The following is a 22,963-nucleotide window of genomic DNA, read 5'->3' on the forward strand; positions in this document are numbered from 1 at the left end:
CTGCAAAAATCGGCTCTATGCCAGCTGCCCAAATGACACTCCGCGATACACAATTAGCCAAGAAAGTGATCGCTTCCATTGCCGGTGCAAAACTCGCTTTTTGGGGGGGCGGGTGTCGCCGTATGAAATTCCGTGTCTCTTCTAGATTTTGACTAAAATATTTAAATTCCCTGACTTTTCCCTGAATTTTTTGGTCAATTTTCGAATTCCCTGACTTTTTCCAGTTTTCCAGGTAGCATGGCAACCCTGTCAATGGCAAAAGAAATTGGCGACATAGAAAATTCAAAATTGCAGAAACAACAGTAAACACTGTTTTAACATATTAAGACACTAAATACATACAAATTCAATTCTGGTATATGCCAAAAAAAATTTCTACTCTTGATTACCTATTGTGAGGGCACTTTCTAATGTCTTCTCGGTCTCACTGCAGAGATCCAGGAGTTTGCAGATGTCTCCTGTCTGAACAGGACAAAATCAGAATTAAGAGTCAGTATAAATAATGTTTACATTTAAATAAAAACTTCAGTAACTTTGAAAGCAGTTTATCGCACTTCATATAATCTCTAACATAGATATTCTTCACTTTATAATTGTTTACACCACTACACTTTTACGAAAAAATTGCACTTGTATTTGTGTTTGCTTACCGAAAGAAATTCTAAAAAGAGTTTACCAGGGCTTCTGTACAGCATTAGACAATGCAAGTAGAGCCTACAGACCACAAAAACTGGAAACTTATACAGTACAGATGCTGGTCAACAGAATATTTCAGAAAAGAATATTTTGAAATAAATTTTATTTCAAGCCAGTTCACTTAAGTCTTGTTCATTGAACTGTTTTGAAAGAAAATTCATTATTCCGAATAATAAAAAGACAGGCATAGACAGTTGTTCAATAGGGAAATTAACAAAAAAGAATTTTTTAATGTGACATGAGTACACATGCACTATTTGTTGTAGGAAAAGCAGATTTTTGCATCTATCTGAATTCAGAATGCTCAGTCAAAAAAGTATTTTGCATTAAAACATCGTATGATGAGTCACACTAAGATGGAAAGCCAGTCATCAACATATCTTAGCAACTAACATTCAAGTAAACTAAGAGGTAACTGCCAAATTTAGTTCCAAGAGATACTAGTGAATGTCTTTCACAAATTACCGCTTCAAAGAATAACTTTATTTGCTAATAATAGTCAATCTAAACAGGTGTCAAAATGTCTCACAGCTGAGAAGAAATCTTCCAATGGATGCAAGCTTTGATTGGACAAATGCACAGCCAAGCTTTCTTTCCCAAGGAATCCAGATTTGGGCCATCCAAAACGGCTATTCCATGACTTCAGATCTGGAGAGAATGTGACACTCAATAAAATATAGTGCAACACAATCTAAAAAAGAACTCGTTTTGCTGAAAGTAGCATGTTCATTTCAGCGTATATGGATGTACTAAAGTGCCAAAGTAATGGTTGCTATGCTGATAGTCCATGCTTGCAAACGTCAACACACCATATGAACAGATACTAGGCATGCTGCAAACATGCCCACTTCTTGTGTAATGGACCGTAATGTGGTTGTACGGATTTGCAGGATTGACCTCACACTATGTCTGTCCTCTCGCGCACTACTCTCCCATGATTATTTTTCATTATGACTATATTTCATTATGGAGGGCGTCAAGATCCTGCATGCCGTTCAATATGACCCTCAACAACCCACTGATTCTGTATTTGCATGACAATGGTTGGATGTCAACCAGGGTGATACCATTGAACAATAATCCACACTCTAGATAGGCAACAATCCTACCTCTACCGAATTACGACACTTGCTGGTAAGCATTTCTTCTTATTTTTCGAGACATAAAATGATATTCTGAGCTAACTCCGATCTTAATACATCATACAGACTGGATTTCCTGATAGTTCAAATGTAAGATTAAGATTTTAAGAAATGCAAGAATCAGATTTTAAGAAGAATTTTTTTTAAATCTTGGCGATGTCTTGTATTGTTGCCACTGGTTATTGCATCCTTTGTGTTCATCAAAATTGCCAGTTTGTGAACTTGAACAGTCAGGAAACCTGACAAAAATCTAACATAGCCTGATCCATCATGTAATCAATTTAGTGTCTCACATAAGATATCTACAACCTTTATTAAAAGTGTGATAAAATTTCTTAATGTACACCTCTTTTTTCTCTGAAGATATGAGTAAAAATAATTTTTTATAATATCAGGTGTGTATCCTATAAAATCATTCTTTCTTACATTTTTATTTAGTTCCCACTCTCATAAATATAAACTCCTGGCCACTAAAACTGCAGCACCTTAAGGAAAGCAAATACAAAAAAGATAATTTAGTGTACATATGCGGTATGGCATTAAGACAAAATGATTAAATTTGTAGGCATTTTGGGGGTTTACAGGATAAGCAAAAACAGTCGCTATCCGGTTAGGCATGGCGTCAAACTGAGCCTGGGTGAGAGAAGTGGGCAACTCATTAACATCAACCATATTAAGAGGGGTGGTGGGCCAGTCTCTCAGCAACCCATGACCAGGTTTTCAATGAATGACAGATTTGCAGACCAGGGCAGCAATTGAATATGCTGTGTATCAAGGTATGTCAGAACACTACATGCAACTTGAGATCTGGCATTATCTTGTTGGAAGATGGCATTTGGCAGGCATCAAAGATCCTGCACAACTACTGGACATAAGATGTCAGAAATGTACTGATCTTTGTTCAAATTACCGTCAATCAAAACTAGAGATGTGCATGTCATGTACCAAATCGCTACCCAAACTATCACAACAGGTGCAGGGACCCTATGTCAATATCGAATGCAAGCAGGTGACGTGCTGTTTCCCAGGAACCTCCAGATATGTTTATGGCCATCAGAATACTGCATGCTGAATCTAGACTCATCAGAAAAGATGACATTGTGCCACTCCTGTATCCAACTTCATCATTCGTCACATCAGAGTTGCCATCTCTCTCTATCCTGCATTGTCAAGAGAAGCCAAAGTAATGGTTGCTATGCTGATAGTCCATGCAACTGCAAACGTCAACACACCATATGAACAGATACTAGGCATGCTGCAAACATGCCCACTTCTTGCGTAATGGTTCGTAATGTGGTTGTACGGATTTGCAGAATTGACCTCACACTATGTCTATCCTCTCGCGCACTACCCTCCCATGATTATTTTTCATTATGGAGGGCGCCGAGATCCTGCATGCCGTTCAGTATGACCCTCAACAACCCACTGATTCTGTATTCGCATGACAATAGTTGGATGTCAACCAGGGTGATACCATTGAACAATAATCCACACTCTAGATAGGCAACGATTCTGCCTCTACCGAATTACGACACTTGCTGGTAAGCATTTCTTCTTATTATTCGAGACATAAAATGATATTCTGAGCTAACTCTGATCTTAAAAAGCACTTTCCGAATGAGAAATACAATACACAACTTTTCTTTTATGCAGTGCTTCAGATGTCGTTTCTCCCTCCTGCATTGTCTAAATATGCTGAAATACTAATCATTTGCATATCCCAATCTCTTCTTCCTTTCATATGATTTTGATGTTCGTCATATTATACCTTTCTGGTGTTGCAATTTTAATGGCCAGCAGTGTATTAGTGTGGAGTGTATTTATCAGCAACTGTCTATTCATTTAAATTGCCTGTCCTTTTATAAGTTGAGAAGAGTACAAACTCAATACACAGTGCATTTTCTTTATAGTACATCAGTTTTATTAAATAATGAAACATTGAATGAGATAGAAAAGAAAAATAATATTGAAAAGGTTTAAATTTAACAGTTCCTCAAAAGGGTTCTTCTTAAATTTAATACAGTTTATCAGTTGAGACTGTTGACAGACACAGCCCGGGTGGAATAGCAAAACATTTTATAGGAAATTAGATGACTATTCATTGAGGCATATTATGTATTTTCAGTAGATTTAAAATGTGAAAAATACGTTATATAATTCTATAAAAAGTATTTAATACTTTAATCTGATTGATTTAAATAAAAATTCATGATTTAATTAAATATTTATTTCAATCAATTATACTAAAAAAATTAAGAAATAATATTCTCACAACCTGAATCTATTGCTTTTACATAGTTAATTCATAACAATATAATAAATAATGTGTCGTGTACAGAACTTTAAGTGTCATAGAAGTAGCAATCAAAATGTTGAATCTTAAATACAATAAATCATCTCATTTTTATTATCTTTGAAAAGGAAGTATATTAACAAGAAAGAAAACCTTTTCTAAGGCAGTCGTCTTAAACTGGTAGCCTGCAGGCTGCAAGTAACCCCCTTAAGCAATTTTGCATAGCTTATGAATATATACCCATCAACTGAATTAGCATTATTATGACAAGATTTTGAAGTAAAAGTTTAAGACTTTAATGATTCGGAGTCCGGTTTTACATCATTTTGCTTATGATTCAAAACGAGTATAAGAACTGCCCAAAAAATTCACAAACAGAACTAATTTATTTAATATAAATCATATAAATATATATTCTTAATTCATATAAATTTTTTCAAACATTTCAAGCTATAGATATGACTAAGTTTTATTCATACTTCTAAAAAAAGTAAAATATCCTCATATCTGAATTTTTGCAATAAGAACCAATCACTTTGTTTGAGTACATATTTAGATGTGAAAATTTTTTCTGTGCAGTTGATAATTAATATGAAAAGAATGAGATTGACTGATGTTTATCAGGTGGTGCAGCTGAAATCTCTAGTCGGAAATAAAGAAATTCACTCATTAATGAACAAATACTGTCAAAAGTCATTAATCCGGACTCGTCGGGACTTCGGCGATTCCGAATTATCGATTTTTCCGGATTATAGATCATCAGTTTAAATCTCGTAAGATGGCATGCAAAAATTCTAAAATTAAAAATATGAAACCTTAATTTATGAAATAAAGAACAATTATAATCTAAAGGTTATCAAAATTTACAAAAAAAAAAAAAAAAAAAAGCTTAATATTTATTTGTTTACTTTATTAAACATTTCTTTCAATGTATGTTGTTTTAAATTGCTTCGTTTTATGTGATAATACTTTCTTTTTAATTCTATACTTGTTCAGTTACAAAGTTCCGCTGTTCAAGTCCAGTTAATTGTTGTGCCGAGAATACCGAATAACTTGTCAATCAAAATTTTTTCGTTTTCACTAACCTCTCTGTCAGATTCTTCATGTCTTTATCCATTTTTTGCAGCAATTCCACTTTTTGTTTGATGGACATCGAAACATACTTTCGTTTTGTACGATCCTTTGGGAGCTCCAGAATCGAAAATTCTTTTTGACATAATCGAAAGTTCAAGCTTACTTTTATAAAATTGCTCTTACAGTCTGCAAAAAATAATAAGCCGGATCCAATTCGAAGATTAAGGAACAACGCAATCATCAACATTAACTGAAATAGATAATTAGATAATTTTAGATTATACCGTCCGTTATACATAAAACGCGCACGCGAAAACGTATTCTGCACTTGCGCACACGCATATGCGCAGTGGTAAAAGGTCCTATGCGCGCGTGTCGTCAACGAGGCGCATGCACAGAAAATTTTTAGCTTTGAGGTCCGGATTATAGATCATTCCGGATTATGGGTGTCCAAATTAACGACTTTTGACTGTATATGGATATTTTTTATATACATCAAAGGAAAACTTAATAAGTATAAGAAAGAGAATAAGTTGTCGTTATTTGCTCTCACATTTTGTCACCCTGGAAATATTTTGTAAAATGCTTATTTTTAGCTGAAGTAAGTTAGTCAGTAATTCAACTTAATTAGATGGTTTGGTTGGTTTACGTGATAATGGCAATTAGTGGAGGACTTTCTAAGGGAAACCGGTTTGTATACATATTACACCTGGGGAAAACCACGAAAATGCCCATGCTGCCAACCTGTATGTGGCTTTCGAACCTCCAACTGAACTACCACTGTTCAGCAACTTGGCCGCAGGTGTGCTGAACATATTTAGAATTATTTGGAATAAGCTTTTTTTTAGATCGGGCATTAGGCCCACATTCAATTTATGTTTGAGACCACTGCCCTTAGATAACAAAATGCACAGAAAACAAATTGATAATATAGATAAGTTTAATTATAATTACACAAACCTCATCCGTCATCATTTCCTCCTGGATTTCTACAAAAGAAAAGAATTAATATATTATCTGAAATTTAAAAAAAAAAGATATATGTACTGAGATATGTACTGGAAGGCCATGGATTTTAAATATCAATGGGAAGAGTAATTCGTCACATACAAAATTCAAAGTTTATATACATATATATATATATATATATATAAAACAGTAAACACTTTGATTATGGTAAGGGTTTTTGTTTAAAGGAATGACGACTGCTGCTTTAAAGAATTAGTTATCAATATGATTTGTTATTTCAAAGTGGACAGATAAATGAGAAAATGACAGTTATATTCTTGGAGACTAACTGAAGAATATATTATCAATATTACTGTGACTTAAAAACCAATTACAAACATGATACATTTTTTTTTGGGGGGGAGGAGAAGAGTTGGATAAACAAAGAAGGCCTTGTATTGTGAAAAGGCACACAATAGTCATTCTCTATATTAGAATATACACCATACAGTGTGTAAAATTCCAATAAAGAGAAACATAATTTAAATATCATATTCTAACTTCTAAATCAGCAGTTCCCAATCTATGTTCCACATTTACTTCCCAGTGACTCTTCAAGACCAACAATTTTAGCATGCACAAATGCTGCAGGAATGCACAAGTGTAAACTTTTCGTAATCGGGGGAAATACACAGCATCGAGAATTTAGAGGAGTAAAGATTTTCCCCCATTATATATTGTGCAAATAAAAGAGCATGGATGACACAAGCATTAATAAATGACTGGTTTGAAAATCATTTTGCACCCAATGCTCGTAAATATTTGAATTCGGTTGGTTTGCCTGATGACACAAAAATTCTCCTGATTGTAGACAACAGTTTATCTCATACTTTACTTAAAGTTTAGTACAAGATAATGTATTGTTACGAAGTGTCCAGGCACGGTATGATAGCTTCCCAACAAGGCAGGTATAGGGTTGCCACATTTGTCGAACAAATTGGCGATATGCCACAGATGGATGGAGAAGCTTCTGGAGCGAATTCTTACTGGTTTAGCCCAGAATGTTCTCCAACACAAGCCAAAAGCTGTATGAGCCCTGCTGGTACGTGGAGACTCAGTTGGTCCATGCAGAGTTAGCATCTCGTCTAGCGAGCTGACAGTCAGTGAGCTCGCGAGTGTCTTAAAGTCCAGAGCCCTAAATGAAGGGGCTCTGCCACTTCTTTTCTGTAAGAGAAGCCCCAATTTCAACAGAAAAATTTTATTTTAAAAATAATTATGCCTTAAAAAACTATTCTAACTTCTGAATGCAAGCCTGTCTTTCCCTTGGACACAGCTTCAGGGTTCATACACATTTCTGCACATGGAAATTAAGTACTTTTAAGGACCATTAATGAAAAAAATTAACGACCTATCAGGCAATAGGAGCTAAAAAATAGGAGCTAGGATGCATTCTTATTAACATAATTTTAAAACAAATTTGAGAATGAAATCCACATTATAAAGTTTACCAAATAGCATTAAATATTTTACACGTATAATTGTTGGACATATTTGAAAGAAGACTGGGGACATTTCATTTACATTTTATTAACGGCTTTATGCTGATTTTTTCTTTTATGTCTCATTTTGCCATGTACTTACTCAGTCTAGAGGTTTAGTAAATAGCAGGTAAATTTTATGTCAAATGGCATAGGTTAAAATTAGAAATAAAATCATAATCAGCATGATTTGTAACAGAAGATTAGCTGCTGCTTGCCAGGAGAGAAACCTGTTAATCAGAAAAAACCTGAAAGCCTGTTGTAGGCACGGCTGGCAAGTTTTGAAAGTTAAGTTGTGCTTCGTCTGTCTGAAGCATATATGTCTGAAGCATACAATGAGAGCTTAGCAAGTGCTTTATTATGAAATTGCAAAATATAAAATCAGCTTGATGTTTAAATAAAATTAATAGTTTCAGATAACTCAAACTTTCATGATGACAGTGCGTAGCACGAGTGTTCCACACCAAACAAGACTGAGTACTCTTTTATCAAATTCTCAAAACAGAAATATGCTAACCTGCTTCTTCTTCAAACAGCTCTTCTTCGAGCATGTCTTCATCCCACGCGACTTCCTCCGGCGCGCGTTCTTCCTGCGCACCTTCCTCCGATGCGTCTTTCCCCTGTGCACCTTCCTCCTGTGCGACCATTTCCACCTCTCTGGTGTCCTGCACCAGAGGTGGCACGCAGGTCTCTATAAATGAAAAAATTAACCATCATTAATTATAATAGCAAAAATTTGAAACTAAATGTGGCATGGATATATACCTGTAATTAAAACAAGATAATTACAAATTTCTTGATATAAAAGCAAGTTTTTTTTAACTGTGTGCACTAATAATAATGCATTATTTCCCAAAAATATTTCTCAGACTATAAAGATCTAATTGGAAAATAAGCCCCAGCATTATTTTCTTTGATTCTCAAACTAAAAGCCAGGGCTCAATGAAATTTTAAAGCTACTCCATGAAAGGAAAGTTAAAGGTGAAAGAAAGCTGATAGGCAAATATGCATTGACCACACATCAGCATAATTAAGATCCTATTAATTACCAAAAATTATTGATAAAATTCATAATTCTTTCTTGATAGAAAGCTATATTGTGTAGTAAGAAAGAAATCATAAAATAAGAGGAAAAATATATGAAAATTATTTAATATATTTTACAAACCAATTACCGTATTTGATGGCATATAAGACGCACCCTTATTTAGACAGCCACACACAAGGAAAAAATGTTTCAATAGTGTGATTTCTTTTAGTTCTCACATTTCGTAAAAGCCAAATAAACAATTATTGAATGCAATTACCTTCACGTATAAGACACAGGTAACTTTTTCGAGACCAAATTTAGGAAAAAAACAGCATCTTATATGCCGTCAAATACGGTATATTATTTTAGATTAAATATTTTAAAAAATTGCATCAGTAGGTTAGACCACAGCCATCACATTAAGTAACATGGAACTTGTGTTGAAGATGTGTGGTAAGAATCTGTGCTTCTTGAAACATGTTTATAAAATTAAAAATAACAGCAGCACAAAGAATGATAAAAACATAAATCTAATAACAATCTTTTTTAAAAAAAACTTCTGTTCCCTCTAACAGGGTTCGTACACATTTCCTTACATGAAAATTAAGGAATTTTAAGGACCATCAAAGAAAAAATTAAGGACCTATCAGCAAACAAAAAAACGAATAGAATAAAGCAATTATCCATACAACCGACTTCATGCTTGTAATTTCACTTTAAGAAACTAACAGAAGTGTGTACTATGCACTATTATTAAATTCAATTTAATACTTAGCATAAAACAATTTTGAAAATTAAACTAACTCCCTACAAGTTATGAAGCAGATAACATTAAATTAGGAACATAATTTCTTGAAAAACATGTATAAGTGTATTTTACACTAATAACAGTCACTATTTTAGAGATTTACATGATTATTATTTAACTTATTTGATATTTATTTAAACACAGTCAACTACTATTATAATCAAAATGTAAGAATATTTTGCAGATTAAAATAACTGATTTGTAAACATATAATTTATTTCCTTGGTTTTTTGAAAGATACTAGAATAATAAACTATACAATAAAAGATACAAAACATTTGTGCTTTTTTTAAATCTGAAATCTTTTCAGCTATTTTAACATCTAATTTATTTATGTCTATTTCCTTTTCTTTAACTATTCTTCTAAGTTCATTTGCTTTGATAAACAAATCAATGTTCCTGCTGGTCTCAGCTTCATCTGCTAAAGCATCTACTTCTTCATAAATATCTTTAATGTCCCTTTGAAGAAATTTTTTCTTCTGCTTCATATAATCAATTTCTTCCTCAATAATATTTTTTTTCCTCTTTGAATTTTCAGATTTAGTTAAAGATTTTTGTTCTTCTAAATACTGAACTTCTAAATAACAAACTCCACTTCTTGCAGAAGCTGCTGCTGATCTCATTTCTTTATTAATTTCGATATTAAGAACACCTCCAGAAAATTTTATGTAATCAAATACTGTGCGTTGAAAAATGTATGATGAGTCATTTAAATTCATTGCTTTATTTAAAGAGAACCCCTTTCCACAGAGGCCTGTTCATGTGACAAGATAAGAATACTTGTCACAGTGAATACTTGAATAGTGAAAGTATACATTTCAGTTTGGCGCTAAATAAAATATCTCATTATTGAAGAAATAATTATTTTAGCATAAATTTGTATGATTAGTAACTTGACTCCATAGCTGCGTATCTGCTTGGCATAATCTCAAACCGAAAAATTTGTTAATTTTACACCAACTAATATTTTATATCCTTGATGCCAAAATCATTATTCATTGTATTTTGCTTTCATCACCGCATGTTTATCAACAGATGAACAACTTGAGTGATGACTCATGCAGCGACGCCAAATAACAGAGTATTATCCGATTACAGATTTCAGTTTAATGCCCTAAAATGTTGACAAGGGGAGATTTAGCAGAAATTTCTTTCCTTATGCTAAAAATAGATTTTGTTATTGATACTCATAGGACAAACGATTATATTTAGTGCTATTTGAATTAAGAATAACTAATTTGTTATTCACATAAAGCCACAACCAGCGCCAGATCTGGCATGGCCGCAACAGGCAGCAGAATTTAGCGAAGTTAAACAGACGTTTTTCATTGCGATGACAATGCCCAATCATCAATCAATTAACGGAGGGCGAAATCTGTAGTATGGTTCTAAATCCAGAAAATACAGCTACCGATAGTGAAGATAGTAACAGAGAGGTTACTGAACGAGAAAAAATTTTGATTGACAAGTTATTCAGAATTCTCGACACAGCAATTACAGGACTTGAACAATGGAACTTAATAACTGAACAAGAAATTATATGTCTATAGTATTAGTCTAAAGTATTAGCAGAGAAAATAAATCAAACAACTCACATTGAAAGAAATGTTTAATAAAGTAAACATATAAATATTAAGCTCTTTTCTTTTGTAAATTTTGATACCCTTTAAATCATAAATGCTTCATTATTTCATAAATCACAATTTCATACTTTCAATTTTATAATTTCTATGTGCCATCTTAGTAAATTTACAATGATCTAATATCCAGAAAAATCTGAAATCTGGGATCGCCGAAGTCCCGACGAGTTCAGATCTCGGACTTTGTACTGTACATATATATATAATACGGAATGTATATTTTCAGTTAAACTTCTACCCAATAACTTTAGTAATTCATGAAAGTTAATTTTGCGTCTAGTTAATTCAGGAAAATTAGTTTTAATTAGTTTAAAAAGTAGTAGCTTTAAAAGTAGTAGCTTTAAAAATATTAAAAAAATTTAATTAGTTAGCTATTTTCAACTAATAATTGTATTGCCATTAGCAAAAATAATGCATTACTATCAACAGCATAGGATTAAACCAAATACTTAATTGTCTATTGAAGCTTTAAAACGTATTTCCGAACTTCACTTTTTCTCGGCTAGCGTTACCGAATTTGCCCTTGGCGACCTAAAATCGAAATGGAGCCAACAGATTTCCCGTGAAATCGATAACAGACCCTCTGTAGAAATAAACTCATAATCCCGATATCCCATACATATAGTATGTGCAAAAGAGAATAAACTCCGTAGAAGGTGATAAAAAATTAATTTATGGCTTAATTGAAACAAACACAGAAATTAAGCTAAGTAAAACCGTGTAAAAACAAATTGCAATGATGAAACGAAACTTAATTTTCATGTGAATTTTCAGCGCTGACTCTCCCATTCTAGAAATTTCAATTTGTTTCAGACAAAGACCAGATTTAAGGATTGCCATCCATCAATATCCAGTCTTTGTAATCAGCTTGATGAAGCCACAGTTTATTGAAAATGCACTTTCCAGGCAACTCGTTCCTATTGGCGTCAGAAGGGTTGTGGCTTAGTGAATAGCGTATCAGACACCGATACTTTCGTTTGGGTAGCTTATTGTTTTTTTTTTTTTTTTTTTTTTTTTTTTTTTTTTTTTTTTTTAGCGTTTGCAATGCAAATCTGCCAACAGATTGGTTAAGAGCCGTGCAATTTTAATTCCATATTCATGAGAAATCGTAATTCACACTTAGAATGGCAATCATTAGAAATGATAAGAAATATCAAATGAGCAAAATTAAGGACTGTTTATTCATTTTGGCCAAAATTAAGGACTTTTAAGGACCAAAAATCATTTTTGAAAAAATTAAGGACTTTTAAGGACAGTACAAACCCTGTCTAATTATCTTAGATATTTACATGCAGTTATTTGTATTATGAATATGTTGTATGCTGTATATTATGTAAAATGTAAGGAGTTCAATGAAGATCTTTCTTTTAGAAAGGGTTGAGGCAAGAAATGGGTTGGCATTACTTGCTACAAGCCCAAGGGCAAAAGCTCTTGTGCCCATGACCAACTTTATACTTTGCCAATTTCAACATTTCTATAGCCCACAAACCTATCACCTTCGCTTTTCAACAACATTAAAACAAAGCCTCTCCCAGACAAGCAAGACAATCTAGTTATATTGCTCAATTTTCAACAAATATTTGCTTTGTCAATGCAGAAGGAAGTGTTGTTGCAGATACTCTTTCCAGAATTAATACCGTCTCCAACTGATTACGCAACTATTGCAGAATTTTAAGATGATGAAGAGTTAACAAGTTTAAGAAACAACTGGAGGCTGAGAATGGTTAAGATTTCCATTCAGGCACTGCACTGACAAAATGATTTACTGTGATGTCTCTACCAACAGTAACCACCCATACATCCCCTCAAACTTTCGCAGACAAATATTTTCTTCTATTCCTACCCTATCTCATACAGGGATTAGAAGCACAAGAAAATTAATCATGAAAAGATTCATGTGGCCAAATTTCAATAAAGATTGTCAGTTATGGTGTAAGGAATGCATGGAATGCCAATGATCTAAGGTTCAAAGACATACAAAGTTGGCTGTTATGGACTTGAACATTCCACCTGAATGTTTTCAACACGTTCACATTGGTTTTGTTGGATCCTTACCTTCATGTCAAGGTTTCATACATTTACTAACGATGATTGATAGTTTTTCAAGATCGGTTGAAGCTCTTCCTATGGCAGATCAATTAGTGGAAACAAATTGCAAAGGGGATGATCTCAACCTGGATTTCTTGTTTTGGAATACCACAGCATATTACTTCTCATCAAGGATGTCAGTTCGGAAGTCAACTCTTCTCATCTTTGAGCAAATACTTCAGTTTTCAAAAATCCAAAACAGCCGCACACCATCCACAATCGTATGGATTAATTGGGCGACAACTCAAGATTGTATGGACTAATTGGGCTTGAAAATGTCATTTACAACAAAGCACAATCTTGGGTAGACACTTTACCCTTGGTTCTTCTGGGATTACACTCTGCACTGAAAGAAGATACAGGATACTCTTCAGCAGAGCTTCTTTGTTCAAGTCCTCTCTGTTTACTCGAAGAATTCGTCACCACGATCCCTAATGTCACACACTCAGAGTTAGTGCAAAGTATTATCCATAACATGAAATAGTACAAAGTATAATCTGTAACATGAAATCTTCTCCAAAGACTACCCATGGATATACAAGCGTATTCATCTCAAAATGCATTTTGAATTGCTACATTTTCGTCTACAATAATACGGTCACTTCATCTTTGCATCCAGTCTATCTTTGGCCTTATGTTGTCAAACACCGAGCAGTGACGTAGCGAGCCTAACTGGTGCTCGGGGCAAAATATCTTTTTGGCACCCCCCGAAAAAATCACAGTTAAAACATAGCTAGCATTTGATAATGAAATAGTAAGGAGTATATGAAGTGCTACACTTCGGTTTGGAAAAACATTTTCTTCATAGATCTGAAGTGGAGTTTTACGTTCAGTTTCTTTTCTACTGCGGAATAACACCTTGCAGACATTCGCTGCTCAAAAGAATTACGGGACATTGCGAGTTTGGTATTAAATAACCATGTAATCGACAACCTTTTTAACAAAAGCGAAATAGAAGAGATTATAAAAGAAAATTATAATGTTTACAAAGTTGGGAATATGCAAATTTAGTCTGTAACGTCGGAAACTATGCATTTTAGATAAGGAGCGACCTGTAGCATTCCTTTTTAGTAGGAGACTAAAAACAATCAGCATGTATTGAATGCTTTGAAGCAGTGAATATACGATCTCTCAGCAAGATGACTTAGTTGAATCAGTAACCAGGAAGACCATCAGTTGTTTCCAGAATAGTCAAACGCAATCCATTGCAGCGGAAGCCTTACAAGTTTCCCAAAATGTCATTTCCAGATTATGGAATCGGTTTTTGGAAACTGGATATGTTTGAGAAATTCGGGACAAGGTCGTGTTATTGTTTTAAAATAAAAAAAACGCGAGTTATACGTGCATTTCGTTTGAAAAAAAGAAAAATATATCTCTTAAAGAAATAAAGTGGTCAGAAAGAATGTTTTGTATGTGGAAATATTTGGTTGATGCACTGCAAACATTTTACTACACATTTTATCAGACAAATCAAGAAAATAAGTAATTAATTATATTGCAATAATTATTAATTTTAAATATATTTTCCAGAAATTGATTGAAATAAAAACTGAAATTTTCTGGAAAATCTTTTGGAGACCATTTGGCACCCCTCTGCAAGCAGCGCCCGGGGCGTCATACACCCCCTTGCCCCCCTTCGCTATGCCACTGACACCACTAAAGTATTTTGGCATTGAAATTAATGGAACGTTTAAAAGAATTTCAGTTGATATGCTGAAAAACCATGTTTTACCATAAAAGACAATGATGAGCAGCCTCTTAAAACCCACAGACAGATGGATTATCCAGATCCGCCCACACAGTGCAAACCTCCGTGTCAATCACAACCATACCACAAGCAGTGGAAGGACCATCAGGTTTTCACCCCATTTAAAGGATTATGTCTTCTAATCATTTTCACTGGGAAGGAAATGTGTAGTGTCCTCTATGTTTCCTCTTCTTATCTTTAATGTCTGTACATTTTAATTTTCATAAGATGACAACATAAGATTGTTTCCCAGTAACAACTGGTAGATTATGTGATTTGATTTGATGAAAAAATAAACGACTTGCGTTCTTTTTCTGAAGTCATCGAATTTTATCCATTTAAAAGAGTTAAAAGTTTATTACAGGTAATCTATCTTTGCAATGAAGTCCTAAAACAAGAAGGCTAAAATCGACACATGATACCTGTTCCATACTTGTAACTTTATCGTTTGGCTGAAGGAGCACTTTCCTGTTGCATTTTTGTTATTGTGCGTTTATTATGTTAATAATCCATTAGATGCAAAACCTGGCAAATGGAAATAATAATAAGTTTAGTCTGTGGTAATTGGTAACTGATATATTCCACTACATGAAGAATGCTTCCTCACAAAATGTGCTCACTGTAATAACTGTTTCTATTATCACTAAGAACAAATAATCAAAAGATATCGTTAATAAATGCATCTTATTTCTTACTATGCTAAACTACACATGCTATCTATATATAGTGCCTTAAGCCACATTAGGCTCCAGAGCTGCAGAAAGTCAGGTCCAAGGTTTCACTGAATATAATGAACACTGCTGAGCTAAAATATCTCTGGAATATCACCTCTTCCCTTCAATGAGATAATCCAACACCAGTGGCCTCACCATGCAAGAATTATAGCATTCGCCGACGATGTGGCATTTGTGATCAATGGAACAACAAGAGACTCTCTACATGATAATTGCAACAACATGCTTTCTATCTTCAATAGTCTCTGTAAACGGATCCAATTACAAATTTCTCAAAATCTCAAGCTCTCATAATTCCTAAACCTGGCCACAATAAAACAGGAACCCCAATTATCAACACTGACATCCACAAAATCAAATATGTTCGCACCATAAAATATCTCGTACTCAACACCGACCACAAGTTCACATAGATTTCACACCTTTGAGAAAAGTGTACAACCACTGCAAAAATTGGAAAGTCTCTCAAACCCATAGAAGGATACCAGTGGGGGCTCAACCATCACATAATGAAGCTACTCCTTAAAACCATAATTAACAAGATAGTCAATTACATGGCAGCCATATGGGCAGACTCCATGACTTCAAGAAAACAAAGATTATTAAACTCCATCTAACGCCCTTTCCTATTAAATATTACAAGAGCTTTTCAAACAACATCCCTCAACACACCAAGTCCTGGCGGGAGTGACACCACTCACAATAGAAGCAGAAATAGAAGCCACCATAACTACCATACTACAAGTGAAAAAAACCAGCAACCCTCCAAGACAAGGTTTTCTATCCTGATCAATATGAATAACAAGCTAAAGAAATACCACACTCACCCAGCCAAGACTCTCGAAAACTTAAGATGTAAACTGATTCAGCCACCTTCAAGACACCAATCTCGATGGCTCAAAAATCGACAACAAAGTTGGCTGCAGCACCACCATAAGAACAATGGACACTACTTTGAATGGCAAAGCCACCTAAGAGCTGACAATAGTGTATATCAGGCAGAACTCAATTCAGTATCAACCATCTCCTATAAGAACAAACCAATAATATCCACATAGTGACAGACAGTCGATCATCAATATATGCGATTAAAAATTCAAGCACCACCTCAGGAGTTGCAGAAGAAATAAAAGATACCATCACCTCCAGTAACAAAATCTTTATAATCACCTGGACAAGAGGGCACAGCAATTGTGAAGGCAACGAGAGAGCCGATTTCCTCGCCAAAGCAAGCCACAATGGAACAGCTTGGAGATGAAATAAACATGCTACGGCCACAATCGGCCCTAAAATAGAAATTAAAACATCATGCTTAACAGAATGGAAACTATAATGGTCACAAGGAATAACAGGCAGATGTACACACAACCTTCTACGACAGATAGACGAGAATGGTACCATATCCAATTTTTTTACCTGTCACAGTATTATCTCCGGCCACAGCCCCTTCTCCACATATTTTAGCGAAAGAAATCCCTCTACATCAGATGTGTCTGTATGTGGGAAGAGGGGTGATCCAAATCATTACCTTCTACAATGCCCACTAACATCAACTCAACATGTACAACACCCCAATCAATCAGGAGTAGAATTCCAAAGGTTCAATTAAACATCGACATTCCTATAACATTAAAGCACTAATTGACAAGCTACATCAACAGGGTCTAGAGCTGTGCCAGCCCCCCCCCCAAAAAAATCAAACAAGATGCACAACATTACTTAATGTGGCTCAATGCCCCAGTTTCTCAAGTTTCCACGGACCCATTGCTTCGCAAACGATGCAAAGCAATGGATAATATCAATAATATCAAAAATCAGTAATCCACTGCTTCATGTGACATAGTACTCAGAATCCCACTGATACCATGTTCCACCAATTCAAAGAATAGTGTCCCGGCCAATGTTTCAGTGATTATCATGATTATGAACTCAAAGTATTACTAATGGTGACTAACTGTTCAGCACCACTCAGTGATTCGGTGTTTAAGTGATTCAGTGAATACAAACTCAGTTTCATCAACGGTGACATTCATCAATGCATTATTTCCACAGCACTTCTCCATATAAGGAGTGCCTTCAATAATAATAAAAGCACAAAAATAGTACAGCTATGGAAGGTTTAATAAATAGGCTTATTTTAAATCTTAATTTAATTGTGCTTATATGGTCAAAGGGCACAATACGTCATCTCAATCTTCTTCCGTTTTTTACAGTTCTATGAATTGGCATGTAAAGTAATGTACAACTGGACATATAAAAACGAAGTGCATAGTTTCAGAATTATCCCCATTACATGATTTTAACATAATTGAAAGGACTCTTACAAAATGATACAATTTGAATATTTTTGTTGATTACCTGGTTCTTTCATTAATTTTGCATTCTGAATGTAGGTTATTGTATTTAAATGCTGTAAACCTTTAACTGTTTAACATATCTATTTTATTTATTCCCTTTTTACAAACAATACACTCAAAAATTAATATACATTGCTTTTGAAGATATCATTTACAATTTTTATTTTTGTCTTTTTAATTATCATATCACAAATATGCTAACCTGCTTCCTGTGCACATTCCTCTTCCTCTCGCTCCCTGGCGAGCTGTCGGAGCTTTATCATGATATTGCTCCCTATAAATGAAAATTTATTCATCACCATTAACAACAAAAATTTTAACTAAATGTGTCATGAATATATAGTTGTAATTAAAACAAGATAATTACAAACTTCTTAATGTAAAAGCAGCAGTTATTTTGGGGGGAGGCGTTAGCCCAGAAGGGCTATTAATTTCATTTTGGCATTTTGTGTTGAAAACTGTTGAAAAAATGTTGGTTTACTTTTCAAACTGCTGCCACCAAATATTAAAGACTTATACTATATTAAAAAAATTATGAAGAATCTGCATAAATGGATGCATGTTTCTCGCATTGTGATAAAACGACGGTAACTAGAGCTATCAAATTTCGAATAACGGACGTTTCCATCTGTATATGGGCATTTGGAAGGCCAAATTTGGAATTTTTTTAATTATCCATTTCATATTTTGTAAATTGTACATGCTTAAAATGTAGGTAAATTGTTAATGCTATTTAGCCCAAAAAGGGTTATTAGTCTCGAAATGAGATTTTGTGGCGATTCACTACAAATGACGTATCGTGCTTCATATTGTTGCTACCAAATATTTTCACCCTGTCTCATTATTAAATACTGAAGAGTCTACATGTATGTATGCATATTCCTTGCATTGCCAAAAATATCGACAGTATTTACAGCCATCAAATTTTGAATAACCTAGTCCTCCACCCAAACATGTACACCTGGAAGTCGGAATTTAGAATTTATTCAACTGTTTTTATTTCATATTTTATAAACGTTTAATGAATTTTTAATTAACTATGTCAACAATTTGAATACGAACAGTGGAAACGCTGTTCAAATTAAAGCATTTTTATTTTTATCTGCAGACTGTTGTCATTCGAAAAGTGGAGGACCTTTATCTTTCAATTTTAACTTCGGTTCAACGAACTCGGTTCAACTCGATTCAACGAAACTCGGTTCAACGAAAGCAACGTGTTGCTTCTGCCTCAAATAGAATACTTTTATCTTCCACTTGCTAGCATATTGCCATTCATTTAAGTCTAAGATACTTTCAAATTTCATCTAGACATTTATTGAGTAATAAAAAAGCAATTTAAAAGCAATAAACACGGTTACGAATACATTTTTCTACTTTTTATGATACTGATTTATAACAACATGCATTAAAATCATGAAATGTCTAATTAGAAATATTCATTAGAAGAAAATTAGAATTTTTATTATACATTTCTAACAAATTTTTGATTAAAAAAACTCAGGGATTTCAAAGCAAGTAATGGCAACACTGTATGGCAAAAAAAAATTATCTCCAGCATGTGAGACTGCATATCGGTAATTCTAAAGATATGCTCATTTTAAAATTATTTTGGGATATTGCTGTTGAACTCAGTTTTATGATTTAAGTGCAAAGAACATGATATTTAATAAATAAAGGTAACCCACAAAACATTAAAAAAAATGCCTCTTTGGGCATAATGTAAAATCTGAGTGTACACTAATAATGCTTTATTAGTGTACACTCAGATTTTACACTCAGATAATGCTTCATTCACCCAAAATATTTCTCGAAAATAAGCCCCAGCATTATTTTACACGATTCTCAAACTAAAAGCCAGGGCTTGATGAAATTTTAAAGGCAGTCAATGGAAGGAAAGTCAGAGCTGGCTCCGGTGCTTCTTAGTCTTGGGAATAAATCCTAATTCTAACCAGAGCGCACCGAAGCTGAGCTCTAAATAAGAAGGCTTTGGCGCTTCTTTAATGTAACAGAACAGCAATTTCAGTAGAAATTTGATCTTGAAAATTTTGTTTTCAGAAATAAAATTATATTAAAAATTGATTCTAACTTCTGAATGCATAATTCTCTTTCCTTGGGAAATGAGCCCTTGGATGGAGGTCAAGATTTTTAAGGAAAGAAACATAACTGAATGGATGCCTGCATCACTATTTCGCTACCGACTTATCGCTAAAGCATAATTTCATCTCGTTGGTTGTTCAAATGTAATTTTCTATAATGAATGATGCATTTTCTTTGAAAATATTCTTGGTAAAGTGCAGAATCGCTCACTTATTTGTTTGCCGCTTTTTACAAGGTAAAAACAATTGAATTTTTGTCAATTTTCTTTTACTGAAAATAGGTCGATGTGTACATAGATAAAGTCAAGGGTGTGCGCAGTGCCATTTTTGTGCAATTCTAGGATTTTTTTTTAAAGTGAAAATGGGTCGATGTGTACATGGATACCGAATATGTGCAATTCTTAAAAACGCGTCAAGCAGTGTGGTGATTCTGCATTTTACCCAAAATTCTATTGCAGAGTTTTTGTCATGGGCAATTCCCAAATTGTTAATCCATAGTATATCAAAAAAAGGATTTAAAATCAAAAAAGGATTTAAAAATTAATCTAGTATTTCAATGGCATGTTAAGAAATATAGAACTATATAAACTTACGCAATCTGAAATCAGCGCATACGCTAGATTTGGCGCGCTGTTTAATGGGCGCATTTGCTAGATTTGGTGCTTTTGCGCGTACATTTTCGCTGCAATTTTTTTACGGCCCTCGAAACCGAATAGTACCGTTTATTTTTTCAGATTCAAGATACTATATAAGTGGCCAAAATGGAATTTATAATATGGCAGCGAAAAATAAAAATGCTTTACTTTAATGTTATTTCTTAAAAATAATTACAATACATTAATATTTATCAATGTTACAATGTTCTAAAAAAAACATCGAAAATTTCTCAGATCTCGGAATTAAAAATTTTCTATAGAAACTGATCTCAAAATTGCCAAAATGTTGATAAGTCGCCAAATTTAGAACCGTTTAATAAAAGAATTCACATCCCCAAAAGCGAAATTAACAACGTTTAACAGCTCTTTATTAAACGAATTTCGAAATGCTTATGTTTCATTTCTTGCTTAGAAACTCGAGTATCCTATTATTCATATTAGAAATAGAAACAAATTATAACCCACGAACCCATTCAAAAGATAATCATATATGTCAGCGAATTGCCAAAAATATTCCTCCAAAATGCTAGTTCACACTCAAAATGTCAGTCGTAAAACCAGACAGAAATTTCAGATGATTAAAATTAAGGACCTTCTGCCGAGTTTGGCCAAAATTAAGGACTTTTAAAAACCAAAAATCAATTCCAAAAAATCTAAGGACTTTTAAGGACTCTTAAGGACCATATGAACTCTATATTATTATGAACCTGTATGCATGCAACAAAATGTAGAAAATATTATATAATAAAGTATTAATTTTACCTGGGAAATGCCTCGACAGGGAGCATATCTGTGCCATGGGGTATTCCGAGGGGTCCAGGGTGCGAATCACCCTTCCTCGGATCCTCGCTTCCGGCTGCTTAAAGGATGCCAGTGGGCATAATGATGCACGGGGAAGCGTGCACAGTCCTTTCGAAGACCTAAGTAACAGAATATAGGTTATTATTTGTTTAAAAAGAAGAATTTATAAAGAATACTGCTCAGGTATTATGAAAACTACAATATAAATTATAACATTATTATATACTATTTTCTTACATAAATATTCAATGGATCAAGAAAAACAGTTATTAGCATCAATAATTTGAAAAACTTTAGAAATTAGAGATGAGTTTATTAGCCCAAATGGACCAATAGTCTTGAAACGCAATTTTGTGTTGCTTCACCTTAACGTGTTGTGTATGCTCATTCGGAAAAATATAAGATATTTATGTTTTAAAGTTAATCTCTGTTACTGATGAACAAGCTAAGATATTTAATAGCAACAGATGCAGTTCTTATTTTTTTTTTTTTTTTTTTTTTTTTTTTTTTTACTTTTGAATCTGATTCAGTTAAATAAAAATTCCTGATATAAAAAATTAAGAACATTTAATTCACACAGAATAATTTATAATACATATTTTTTTACTTTTCAGATATACCTAATGTTCCCATATTAGTTTAAATGTATATTCATCTAGCTACCAGCACAGACATTCACCTAGAATGCTTCCGATGCCGAAGATTCGGTGACACTCAAAATTCCAGGGTTCGTACACATTTCCTTACATGAAAATTAAGGAGTTTTAAGGACTTTTAAGGACCATCAAAGAAAAAATTAAGAACCTATCAGCAAACAAAAAAAATGAATAGAATAAAGCAATTATCCATACAACCGACTTCATGCTTGTAATTTCACTTCACAGAACTAACAGAAACTAACTGTAACTTTCACAGAAACTAACAGAAGTGTGCATTATGCACTATTATTAAATTCAATTTAATACTTACCATAAAACAATTTTGAAAATTAAACTAACTCCCTACAAGTTACGAAGTAGATAACATTAAATTAGGGACATAATTTCTTGAAAAACATGTATAAGTGTATTTTACACTAATAACAGTCACTATTTTAGAGATTTACATGATTATTATTTGATATTTATTTAAACACAGTCAACTACTATTATAATCACAATGTAAGAATATTTTGCAGATTAAAATAACTGATTTGTAAACATACAATTTATTTCTTTGGTTTTTTGAAAGATACAATAAAAGATGCAAAACATTTGTGCTTTTTTTAAATCTGAAATCTTTTCAGCTATTTTAACATCTAATTTATTCATGTCTA

General features: G+C 33.5%; 1 protein-coding gene across 1 annotated transcript in view; it reads right to left on the reverse strand.

Moving 5' to 3' along the window:
- LOC146997064 (uncharacterized) overlaps positions 1 to 22,146 on the reverse strand; it is a 74,568-nt gene extending 52,422 nt beyond the window's left edge. The window contains exons 1-5 of the mRNA XM_085816508.1: positions 21,610 to 22,146; positions 18,298 to 18,369; positions 8,209 to 8,382; positions 6,166 to 6,194; positions 390 to 462 (exon numbers count right to left, since the gene is read on the reverse strand). Of these exons, the coding sequence (XP_085672634.1) occupies positions 390 to 462; positions 6,166 to 6,194; positions 8,209 to 8,382; positions 18,298 to 18,369; positions 21,610 to 21,646 (385 nt within the window). The 5' untranslated portion in view covers positions 21,647 to 22,146. The remainder of the gene's footprint in view (positions 1 to 389; positions 463 to 6,165; positions 6,195 to 8,208; positions 8,383 to 18,297; positions 18,370 to 21,609) is intronic.
- Positions 22,147 to 22,963: the final 817 nt, after the last annotated feature.

The sequence above is a fragment of the Stegodyphus dumicola genome, chromosome 5 (assembly GCF_044657685.1).
Source record: "Stegodyphus dumicola isolate Sdum_Otavi_A_Nest chromosome 5, ASM4465768v1".
NCBI classification, from domain to species: domain Eukaryota; kingdom Metazoa; phylum Arthropoda; class Arachnida; order Araneae; family Eresidae; genus Stegodyphus; species Stegodyphus dumicola.